General features: G+C 39.9%; 1 protein-coding gene across 2 annotated transcripts in view; it reads left to right on the forward strand.

Annotated features, from left to right (window-relative positions):
* otogl (otogelin-like) overlaps positions 1-12012 on the forward strand; it is a 216746-nt gene that overhangs the window by 41910 nt on the left and 162824 nt on the right. For both annotated transcript variants that reach the window (XM_043709667.1, XM_043709668.1), the window contains exons 17-19: positions 7103-7280; positions 9450-9574; positions 9698-9910. In XM_043709667.1, coding sequence (XP_043565602.1) covers positions 7103-7280; positions 9450-9574; positions 9698-9910 — 516 coding nt within the window. The remainder of the gene's footprint in view (positions 1-7102; positions 7281-9449; positions 9575-9697; positions 9911-12012) is intronic.

The raw sequence follows: 12012 nt of genomic DNA on the forward strand, positions 1-12012 counted from the left end.
ACACTGTGGGGTAATTTAGCATGGCCTATTCGCCTAACCTGCACATCTTTGGACTGTGGGAGGAAACCGGAGCACCCGGAGGAAACCCACACAGACGTGTGGAGAATGTGCAAACTCCACATGGATAGTGGCCCGAGCTGGAATCAAATCGGGGTCCCTGGTGCTGTGAAGCAGCAGTGCTAACCACTGAGTCATCATGCTGCATTGTGAGCATAGAAGAACTATAGAACCATAGGAGGGTTCTGACACAGAAAGAGGCTATTCGGATCATTGTGTCTGGTCCAGATAAAATAAACCAGTTATCCATTGTTATCCTACCTTTCAACACCTGGCCTGGAGCCCTGCAGGTTACAACCCTTCAGTGTGGATCCAGGTGCCTTATAAACAGTGTTCTGACGAAGGGTCGCTGGACCTGAAACATTAGTCCTGCTTTGTCTTCACAGACCTGAGTTTTTGAGCAACTTTTGTTTTTGTTTTTGATTTCCTGTATCTGCAGTTCTTTGTTCTTTTTTCATTAATTGGTTATTCGTGTGATTCTAAACACACTTGTGGTTTTTAAGAAGTTGCTGCTCAATCACAGGATCACAGAGAACGTTAGACACAATGATATGATTCTTGCAAGTTAGTTGCTAGTTGTGAACAGCCAACGGGCTACACTGTCAGACCATGTGCTGTCAGCTGAAGTTACTAAAGTTTCCAAAACAAGTAACAGGGCAGAGAGTGTGGAATGGGTCAGGAATCTAACTTCAGACATAGCCGGTAATGGGACACGTATGAGAAGGAAGGTGGTCAATACAGGACTGAGGGTGCTGTACTTAAATGTGTGCAATATAAGCAGTTAGGTCAATGAGCTTGTAGTGCATATTGAAATGAACAGGTACAACGTTGTGGGCATCATAAAAATATGGCTGCAAAGGGATGAGGGCTTGGTACTGAATATTCAAGGATACGCTTCCTATCGAAAGGACAGGCAAGTAAGCAGAAAGGGCAGGGTTGTCTTGTTAATAAGAAATGAAATTAAATTGATAGCAAGAAGTGATGTAGGGTCAGAAGGTGTATAATCTGTGAGGGAAGAACTGAGGTACTACAAAGGGAAAAAAGACCCTGATGGGATTTATGTACAGACCTCCTGATAGTAATCAGGATTTGGAGAAGAAAATAAACCAGGAGATAGAAAAGACATGTAAGAAAGGCACGATCACAGTAATCATGGGGACTTCAAAATACAGGTAGACTGAGAAAATCGAGTTGGTAGTGGATCTCAACAAAAAAAGTTGTTGAATGTCTACGAGATATTTCTTCAGAGCAGCTTGTGGTAGAGTCCACTAGAGAACAGGCAATTCTGGATTTGATATGTGTAATGAGGCAGACTTGCTTAGGGACCATAAGGTGAAGGAACCCCTCGATTGAATTCAGCCAGCAGTTTGAGAGAGAGAAGCTGGAATCAGATGTAACAATATTCTAGTTGAAGTAAAGGTAGCAACAAATGCATAAGTGAGGAGCTGTCTAGAGTTAATCGGAAAGGGAAGATGCTGGAGCAGCAATGGTAGGAGTTTCTGGAGGTATTCAGAAGCCATTGCAGAAATTCATCCCAATGAAGAAACATACTAAGTGGAGGATGAGGCAACCATGACTGACTGGGGAAATCAGGGACAGCATAAAAGTAAAAGAAAAGCATGCAATATGGTGGATATTAGTGAGAAGCCAGAGGATTGGGAAGCCTTTAGAAATCAGCAGAGGATAACTAAGAAAGCAACAATGAGGGAGAAAATGAAATATGAAAGTAAGCTAGCTAGTGAAACATAAGAAGGTTGCAAGAGTTTTTATATATATATATATATATCTAAAAAGTAAGAGAAAGAGGCAAAAGTAGACATTGGACGATGAGAAAATGAGGCTAGAGAAGTAGTAATGGGGAACAAGGAAATGTTTAAAAAACTGAATTGGTACTTTGCATCAGTTTTCACAGTGGAAGATTCCAGCAGCATATCAGAACTTCAAGGGAGTCCGGGGGAGAGTTGAGTGTTGTGGATATCACTAAAGAGGACTGGGAATCTGAAGGTGGCTAAATCAGAGTGGTGCTGGAAAAGCACAGCAGTTCAGGCAGCATCTGAATAGACTCCCTCTATTCCTGATGAAGGGCTTTTGTCCGAAACGTCGATTTTCCTGCTCCTCGGATGCTGCCTGAACTGCTGTGCTTTTCCAGCACCACCCTAATCTAGAATCTGGTTTCCAGCATCTGCAGTCATTGTTTTTACCTAGGTGGCTAAATCATTTTGGCTGGGTAGGGTACATCCTGGAGTTCTGAATGTGATAGCTGAGGAGATTGTAGATGCATTGGTGGTGATCTTTCAGGGATCACTGGAGTCAGAGAGGGCCCCAGAGGACTGGAAAATGGCTAATGCTACACTTCTGTTTAAGAAGGGAGGGAGGCAGAAGACAGGAAGCTATAGGTTCGTTAGCCTGACCTCAGTCATTGGTAAGATTTTAGAGTTCATTATTAAGGATGAGATTGCAAAGTATTTGGGAATGCTTGATGAAATAGGGCTGAGTGATCACAGCTTCATCAAGGGGAGATCATGCCTAACAAATCTGTTAGAATGCTTAAAGAAGGTAATGAGCAATTTGGACAAAGGCCAACCAGTAGACATGATCTCTTTGGATTTCCTGAAGCCCTTTGACAAAGTGCCACATAAGTGGCTGCTAAATAAGATAACAACCCATGGTGTTAGGGGCAATGGACTGGCATGGATAGAGGATTGGCTGACTGGCAGAGGGCAGAAAGTAGGGATAAAGGAGTCTTTTTCAGGATGGCAGCTGGTGACGAGTGGAGTTCTGAAGGGTCTGTGCTGAAACCACAGCTATGCACATTATAAATTAGCAATCTGGATGAAGGCATTGTTGCTAAGTTTGAAGATGTTACAAAGGCAGCTGGAGGGGGTGTTGTGGAGTCAGGGAGGCTGTAGCAGGACTTGGATAGGTTAGGATAATGGGTAAAGTAGTGGCAGACCGAATACACTGTGGGAAAGTATGAGGCTATGCACTTTATTAGGGAGAGTAGAGTCTTGGAGTATTTTCTAAATGGCGTAAGACTTCAGTAATGTGAAGCACAGAGGGATTTGAAATCATAGTTCAGGATACTCTTGAAGTTAGACTTGTTCACTTGGTAGTTCGGAAGGCAAAAGCAATGTTGGTATTCATTTTAAGAGAGCTAGAGCATAAATATACTGCTGAAGCTTTATAAGATGTTGATCAGACTGCATTTGGAATATTGTAAGCAGTTTTGGGCCCCATTTCGAAGAAAGGATTTGCTGGCCTTGGATGGGGTCCAACAGAGATTCACAAGACTGAGCCTGGGGAAGAAGCATTTAGTTGAGGACTCTGCGTCTGTTCTCAGTGGAGTTTTGAAAGGTGACAGTGGGATCTCACTGAAACTTACAGAATACTGGGAGGTCTGGATAGAGTGGAGCTGAAGAGGAGTTTGAGAGACTAAGAACCAAGGGCACAGCCTCAGAGAGAAAGGACGACCCTTTAGAACTGAGATGAGGAATTTCTTCAGCCAGATGGTGGTTAATCTGTGGAATTTATTGCCACGACTCTCAAGCTGTAGAGGCCAAATCATTGAGTGTATTTAAAACAGAGATGGGTAAGTTCTTGATTAGTAATGGGATCAAGGGTTATAGGGAGAAGGCAGGAGAATGGGGTTCAGAAACATATCCGCCATGATTGAATACAAAGCAGACTTGATGGGCTAAATGGCCTAATTCTGCTCCTCTATCTTATGGTTTGATGTGATCTACCAAGTATAAGTATGTACATCTAATGTTTTTGACACTGCCAATGGCAGGGACAGAAATGACGGATGACACTACTGCTCCTGACCTAGAAAACCAGCCCAGGTTTGACAACAGCAGCCCCACACCCCAACCTGAGCACAGTGGGTCCCTTTGAGCCCTGAGTCCCAATTACTGGGCTCTGATGTATGTCTGTCCTGGGTTTCAGGCATTGTGCTGACACTGAAATTCATATTGCACATGATTCATTTGTTTTGCAAATTGATTGTTTAATGGCTCACAACAGCATCTGGTTAGTGAATAGTATTACCTGTGTTGCTGTTGCAGAGGACTAGCATGAAATGTTTAACTTCACTTGTTGCTTAAATTATTGAGATGCCATTTACACAGTAATTTGAGGCGGACTGTTAAAACTCACTATAAAGTGGCTCATGTTAAAACTGATACTGTATTTGAGCAGTGCGCTTTGAACAATCCCAAATGTGTGAAGAATTATGCTTCCAACCAACTTAAAATGATCAATTTGGCTTACAATATGCTTGCACTTATGCTTACTAGAAGCAGTATATTACTGTTCTCTGCAGAAAAAATAGATTTGTCTCAGCATTGTGCCTTTTTTGAATTTGACAAATGCATTTAGTACAATAGCTCCCTGACACATTCCCCATTACAATACTTCCATCAATCAGAGTTGACATGTCAACCAATCAGCACCCTTTTCCAAAGCAGTATAAATTGTTGTTCCTTTTGAAATTTGGCTTTCTTACATCTGTCCAGATGAGTGCAAAATGTAAAGCTTCAATAGTATGTGTTTTCTTTAGCAGTATACAAAAAATTGAACAGTAGTTGGAAGTAGACCCATATACCGGTAGAAGTAGGAGTGGCAGTTTTTCTTCCCTGCTGGGTACAATTGAGCTTAGATTTTTAACAGAAATTTGGAAACTTTCATGCTGTCTTTCTCTTATTAAATTCAATTTATTGAATTCAGTTTCACAACTTTAATGATGGGATTTTGAACTAATAATTTGCCTGTCAAGTGCCATAATCGTTATTATTCACAACTGTAAACAACAATTTCAGAGCATTTTTGCGAGAACATCTTTGTTTTACCAGATTTCTCAAGCTCAGTGAACATATGTTCCAGTTCTCAATGCATTTGTAGATGCTGGAAAATGATGTGGAAAGGGATAAAATGAAAAAGTACCATTTCAGTATCATCAATCATGTAGATAATTTGCTCCGTTTTCCCTTGCCATTGCCCTCTTTAACAACGATCCTAAACCTAATGATATTATGATCAATCATTTCATTCTTCCAACTTAAACTTACACCATGTTCCCTGGAATAGAAGAAATTAGAGCTGAGTAGGCAATTGGGCCCTCCTAACCTGTTCTATCATTCAGTAAAATCATGATTGATCTTTTATTTCAACTCCACACTTCTGGCATACTTCGCATACACAGAATCCTGAACGTAGTCAATAATTGAGAAGGCACAACTCTCCTTTGTAGAGAATTTTGAAGATTCATTACCCTTTGAACAAAACATTTCTTTGTTTCTCAGTCCTAAACAGCTGACCCTTTATTTTTATGCTGTGATGCTATGTTCTAAATTTCCTCAACATGGAAAACATTTTCTTAGCATCTAAACTGTCATGCTCCCTGAGAATTTATATTTCAGCTAGATCACCTCTCATTTTTCTAAACTTGCCATAATATATGCTTGGCCTTTACTCATGAAACAATTCCCTTCTTCTAGACATCAGTCTAGTAATGTCCAAGACAGGTATGTGCTTCCTTGGCTCATGAGGGCCAAATCGAATACTCCAGGAGTGGTCTCACCAATGATCAATATAATAGCAGCTATACATCCTTACCTTGTACTTCCTTTTGTTACAAAAACTCACATATCATTTGCCTTCCTAATTGCTTGTTGTTATCTATTTGTTATTTTTGCACAAGCATGTCCAGGTCCTTCTGAATCATAGTGTCATAGAGATGTACAGGACAGAAACAGATCCTTTGATCCAATTTGTCCATGGCCACCAGATATCCTAAATTAATCTCATCTCTTTTGCCAGCATTTGGCCCATATCCCTCTAAATCCTTCCCATTCAAATATCCATCCAGATGCAATTTAAATATTGTAATTTTACCAGCCTCCATCACTTCCTCTGGCAGCTCATTCCATACATGCACCACCCTCTATATGAAAACGTTGCCCCTTTTATATCTTTCCCCTCTCACCTTAAACCTATGCCCTCTAGTTTTGGACTCCCCCACCCTGGTGAAAAGACCTTGACTATTCACCCTATCTATGCTTCTTAGGATAACCAAAAATTTCCAAGTTTTGTATCACTAAGGAAACATTCTGCTTTTAAATTTTCTTATTAAAGTGAATAACTTCATACACTTATGCTGCATCTGCCATTTTCTTGCCCAAACATCCAATTAACCTGTTTCCAAATTTGCCCCTTTATCCTTCCTGCTAGCAGCTCAACTCCAGTATTCACCTAGTAGTATATTAGCTTCAACCTCCATATTTTTCATAATGACTAAAGACCTAATTGTAGTAGATTATAGATTCATAATGCCCCTCTGATTATGGTTGCATTGCATTATTGCATGTTCAAGAGCTGTTGACATGGATAATACACTTTAGTAATTATAGTCATTATACACTAACTGTTGATCATATTGGAATGCTTTTGATGTCCTGTCACTGCGGTGTAACTTGGAATGAATATTCCACGCAAGACAACACATTGAAACATTGTATGCTGTATGTCCCCTTTCTCTAAATTATTATTTACATTAAGCACTTGCCTGTTTTAGGCAGGCACCACCCATGTTTTCCACACCATTGCAAATTGACACAGTGTACGAGAATGTGAGAAAATGAACAGAGAAGTTATATTTATGTGTCAATTATAATAAGTTTCATATGTCCATTTTAGTGTACATAACCTCAAGAGTCTCTGTTCTATCACGGTTGTTTTGAACAATTTTCCACAACAAACATTTCTGAATTGTTGGTTAGTATCCAAGTATGAGAACTCTCTTAACATAATAGTAGCAGTTGCCATTTTAAGCTCCTCTGCCCATAAAATTAGATCTGTTTTCAGACAAGATAGCTTAATTAAGCTGCACATAATAATGCTGTCTTGATACTTTACCTTAGATTGCTAAAATATTTTTACAACATAATGTATAATTGATTTTGTTTACTATTGTGTAGATATAACATTCTCGTGGAATATGCATTTTTAGCTCGAGTATTTTGTTAATTCCAGATCTTGTTACTTGCAGGAATATTTGAAATACGTAGATTATCATCTATATTTCTGCAAGTGAAAACAAACTTTGGTCTCTCGATGCAGTTTGATAAAGAAGGTGGAAGGTTATATCTCCAGCTTGATAATTGTTGGAGAGGAAACACAGTGGGCCTATGTGGAACATACAATGGAAACTTACGAGATGACTTCCTGTGAGTCTCTACTGCTCTTATAAAGATTCACCTTTTGCATAAAGGTTAACCAATGTATCTGTCTCTGATTTGGTTTCTAATTATGAAAATGGTCTGAGCACATGATATTATATACTTGATATGATTTGTCATAGTGTATTATCAAGAAACCCTACACTGTGGAGGCTGGCAATTCGGCCCATTGAGTGCACACTGAGCTTGCAAACAGCATCCCACCCAGGATCCCCCCCTCCTCTATATCCCTACATTTCGCACAGCTAATCGACTTAGACTGCAGGACACAAAGGTAATTTAGCATGGCCAATTCACCTAACCCATACATCTTTGCACTGTGGGAGGAAACCCACTCAGACACAGGGCAAATGTGCAAATCCCACACAGACAGTCAATGAGTTACTATGCTGTTATGTAACTGGCTATCTGTAAAAATACTGTCTAGTGTAGTTTTAAAGCTTTGTAGACACAAATAGTTTGTAGATTTTTAGTTGATGTCAGTTCCAGGACAGTCTTTTTTTGTTCCATGATGAATATTCCTTTCAGTAGGATTCACAGTACATTCTAGGTAACTATCAGTCAAAGCTATGGCAAGAATTTTAGAGGCCTGCATTGTTTTCTTTCAATTGATTTTGTTGTTTAAGATACCCAAGTGATAAGCATTGTTTGATTAAAGACTGTGATCACATATGGATTCCTGTTATGTAGTGGTAGTGTCCCTATCTCTGAGCCAGGATGCCCAGTTCAAGTTCCACCTGCTTGAAAAGTATGTTGCTGTATGTTGGAAAATATTGATCAGAAAATATCCAGGATCACATATATAATGAGGAGCCTTTATGGTGCAGTGGCAATGGCCCTTTCTCTGAGCAAGAAGACATGGGTTCAAGTCCCATCTACTCCTGAAGTGTGTAATAACATTGCTGAGAAGGTCAAATATCAGCCAGGTTCACAGTTTCAGTAATGGTTGGTCTTGGAACAGTCAGATCTTCAGAAAGCCTTAGGGGAGATGGCTAACTTTTACCAGGATCTGACCAGAATTTGGAACACAATTGCCTCATGCTGGAGTTCCCCTCTGTTGACAATACTGGCAGTCATCAGAGAGCTGGTATTCCATCTCGAGACTCTGCCATGTAATTATGAGGCAGCGATCTCTAAGGATGGATCCTCTGAATAAGCTGACAAACAAAAAAATTAATTATGTCTTATTATATTCTTGACCATCCAGTTCGTATATACTTGACACACACAAGGTGGAAGTCCAGTCAGTAAAATTGAGAGGATAGCAATGTGGGGTGAGTCCTATCCCCTAACATTAACCTTCAAATTGGTTTCACAGGGCGGCGCAACATCGAGGGCCGAAGGGCTTGTACTGCACTGTAATGTTCTATGTTCTGGCTTCTCACCACTAGGGGGCAGGAAGCTGATTTGAACAAAGGCCTTTTATCAGGATATCAACTTTTTGTTGATTGCGGATCGACCTCCCCTCTCAAACAGGTGTGGAGGCTGTCAACTAAGTGGAAGTGGCATCACTAAGCAAATCGGGGTCCACCAATAGCCACTGCAGGTCCACCACTTTTGTCAGAGAGGTTTTCCTTCCATCAGCAGTGATTTTACTTTTTTTAAGAAAAACTTATCTTTGACCATATTTTAAATTGTACTGTGGGTTGAGTGCTTCTCCCCTCCTCAGTAGAGAGCACTATTACTGGTGCTGGTGACCATTCGCTGAAGTGGGACTTCCTCTTGATTACTGTCACCATTCCATTCGGACTCCACAGAGCTGGGTGAAGGATGGTGCTGAGATTGACAGTTTTAAGATCTGTGACAAATCTTCTGGTGGCAGGGCACACTGGGAATGATGTTGCAGGGCATTATTGAGGGATAGTTATATTATATGGCCTCCTAAGATTATTGTGAAAATAGAAAACATGATCCATGAAAATAGTATTAGTGGGAAGTATGCAAATTGCGATATTAGGCATGTCATTAGGCATATGGAGCAATTGGGCATTATATTATATTCAGAATTGCATGAAACATTGTTGGATGTGAAGTGTGACTTAGTCTCTGCGGCTGTAAGATATACTGAATTAGTTGTGTCGAGTGTCTTATGCTGTACTTGTTGCTTAAGGAAAGCTTTGCAGAATACATTTGTAATTCTTTCCTTTTCACTTCTAGTTCCCCTGTAGGTATGATTGAAGGTACTCCACAGTTACATGCCAATGCATGGAAGATTTCATCAGCTTGTGTAACTCCAATAAATATCCCCTTGGTTGATCCCTGTGATACTAATCAACAGAATGGTATCCAATTTTAATTGATGCATGTTGTGGTATATTTCTTCACTTACACATTTCTGTTAGTAAATTTATTATTACTTAGATACTGTACATTAAAGTCTTTTTCTGCCTTATTTTCACATACAGCTTTATATTCATCAACGATGTGTGACATTCTCAATCAAGAACTCTTTGCACCGTGCCATTCATTTGTGAATCCCAGCCCTTATTATCAGCAGTGTCGCTATGATGCTTGCAAATGTGGTAGTTTATGCATGTGTACAGCCCTTGCACACTATGCTTATCTTTGTGCCAAACACAAGGTTCACATTGACTTCAGATCAGAGGCATCAGATTGTGGTAAGTTGTTAAGGGTGAATTTACCATAACAAAAATGGGATTTGTTAGGTTTTGGATATCTGGTTGGCATGTACAAGTTGGATCGAAGGGTCTGTTTATGTGCAGACTCTCTGACTCTGAGATAGGTCCGATAAAAAAGCATTATCATTAAAACTGATCTTTGCTATGTGTTACTTTCTAAAAGTTGAATATCTCATATGGTGTCCTCAACACCAAGGTAGAACTGACACCAAGTCAGTTCAAAATTGACTGAGGGTTACTTAATTCACCTGGATGAGTTAGAAGCTAATTTTATTCCCAGCTCACCAACGAACTGCCAACTGGAGCATCAACGATAATTGAGAGAGAGAAACGGAATCTCTCAGCTTCCCTTGAAATGCTTCTCCAGTTGGCTAATCACAGCACTGAAGCTGATGTGGAAAATTGTGGTATGGACATTGTATGTGACTCAAAAAGGGAAAGAATAGAATAAAACTGAGGAGGTAAAAATAAAACATGGGGAAAGTTTTACTGATGCACTTGATTTATAGGACTGAGAAAATGTACCAGATTTAAGATGCTTTTGATTATTGCAGCTATTTTTTGAGGAGTTGCTATTAGTTAAAAAAGTTCACCATTATTCTGATCTTCATAAAACTGCTTTGACCTTCTGAAATTTACAAATTATTTGTTAAAGTTACAATTAATATTGGCAAAGGATCTAAAGTTTGGGGCATATTTTCCTCTTTTGTAAGCATATAGTTAACTTCTCCATTGAAAACATATAAAAATCAGGATGTTAATGTGTTTTTTTGTGGATGAGTTACTAAATTTTACAGAATGAAAGGTGAGTGAATATTTAATTCACACTACTCAGAGCAGCTAAACTGCCAATAAAGGGGTGTACTAATAGGGGAAAATTCTGTATTGCAGCTGTATAGTGTTCAAACTTGTGAACAAAAATGCATACTTTCCATTGAAGACACAGTTAGTTTACAGACTTTATGACTGCAAATGTAGCTATAATTTTGTACACCGTTGGACTGAGTAAAATGTCCTGTTAATATTTTTTGCATTTATAAATTATCAATCAAAATCATAGAGTTAAAGATAATCATAGTTTTTCATGGTCAGCTAAAAAAGACAAATTCTTTTCTTGTTTGCTGTTTTCCAACTTCCCTGTTTTGTTTAATTAATGTAACCCAGGCAAAAAGTCTTACTGCCTCTCATTCTTCTAGGCCTGTGTTTCTTTCAATAGGCCACCATCAGGCTGATAAGAAGGCTCAAGGATGAGTTATTTCCAATGTTCTCTTCAATAGAATTCTGTCGTGGTTCTGTGCGCCGAGCTGGGAATTTCTGTTGCAGACATTTCGTCCCCTGTGTAGGTGACATCCTCAGTGCTTGGGAGCCTCCTGTGAAGCGCTTCTGTGATGTTTCCTCCGGCACTTATAGTGGTTTGTATCTGCCGCTTCCGGTTGTCAGTTCCAGCTGTCCGTTGCAGTGGTCAGTATATTGGGTCCAGGTCGATGTGCTTATTGATTGAATCTGTGGATGAGTGCCATGCCTCGAGGAATTCCCTGGCTGTTCGCTGTTTGGCTTGTCCTATAATATTAGTATTGTCCCAGTCAAACTCATGTTGCTTGTCATCTGCGTGTGTGGCTACTAAGGATAGCTGGTCGTGTCGTTTCGTGGCTAGTTGGTATTCATGGATGCGGATAGTTAGCTGTCTTCCTGTTTGTCCATCTACATATCTGACCCAGAGTTTGGGTTGTATTTGCGGTAAGACTGTTTGTTCTAATCTTTGCATTACCGCTTCTGCTATGAGTCCAGAGATGGGTGAGCTCACGGGGTGTGCCGTTGATTTGTTCATATATTTAGTTGTTGAATGTGAAGTGTGTTGTGAGGCACAGGTCCAGTAGTTTGAGTATGCTGTATTTGTTGATAGGTTCACCGTCTTGTTGTCTGTTCTGTATGTCCAGCTATTGTTTCTCTGGCTAGGATTTTGTCGATAGAGGTGAACAGTGCCGTTACATCGAATGAGACCATAGTTTCTTCCTTGTTAATGTGTATATTTCTGATGATGTCCAAGAACTCCTGTGTTGATTGTATAGAGTGTCTGGATC

This window comes from Chiloscyllium plagiosum, chromosome 19 (genome assembly GCF_004010195.1).
Source record: "Chiloscyllium plagiosum isolate BGI_BamShark_2017 chromosome 19, ASM401019v2, whole genome shotgun sequence".
Taxonomy (NCBI): Eukaryota; Metazoa; Chordata; class Chondrichthyes; order Orectolobiformes; family Hemiscylliidae; genus Chiloscyllium; species Chiloscyllium plagiosum.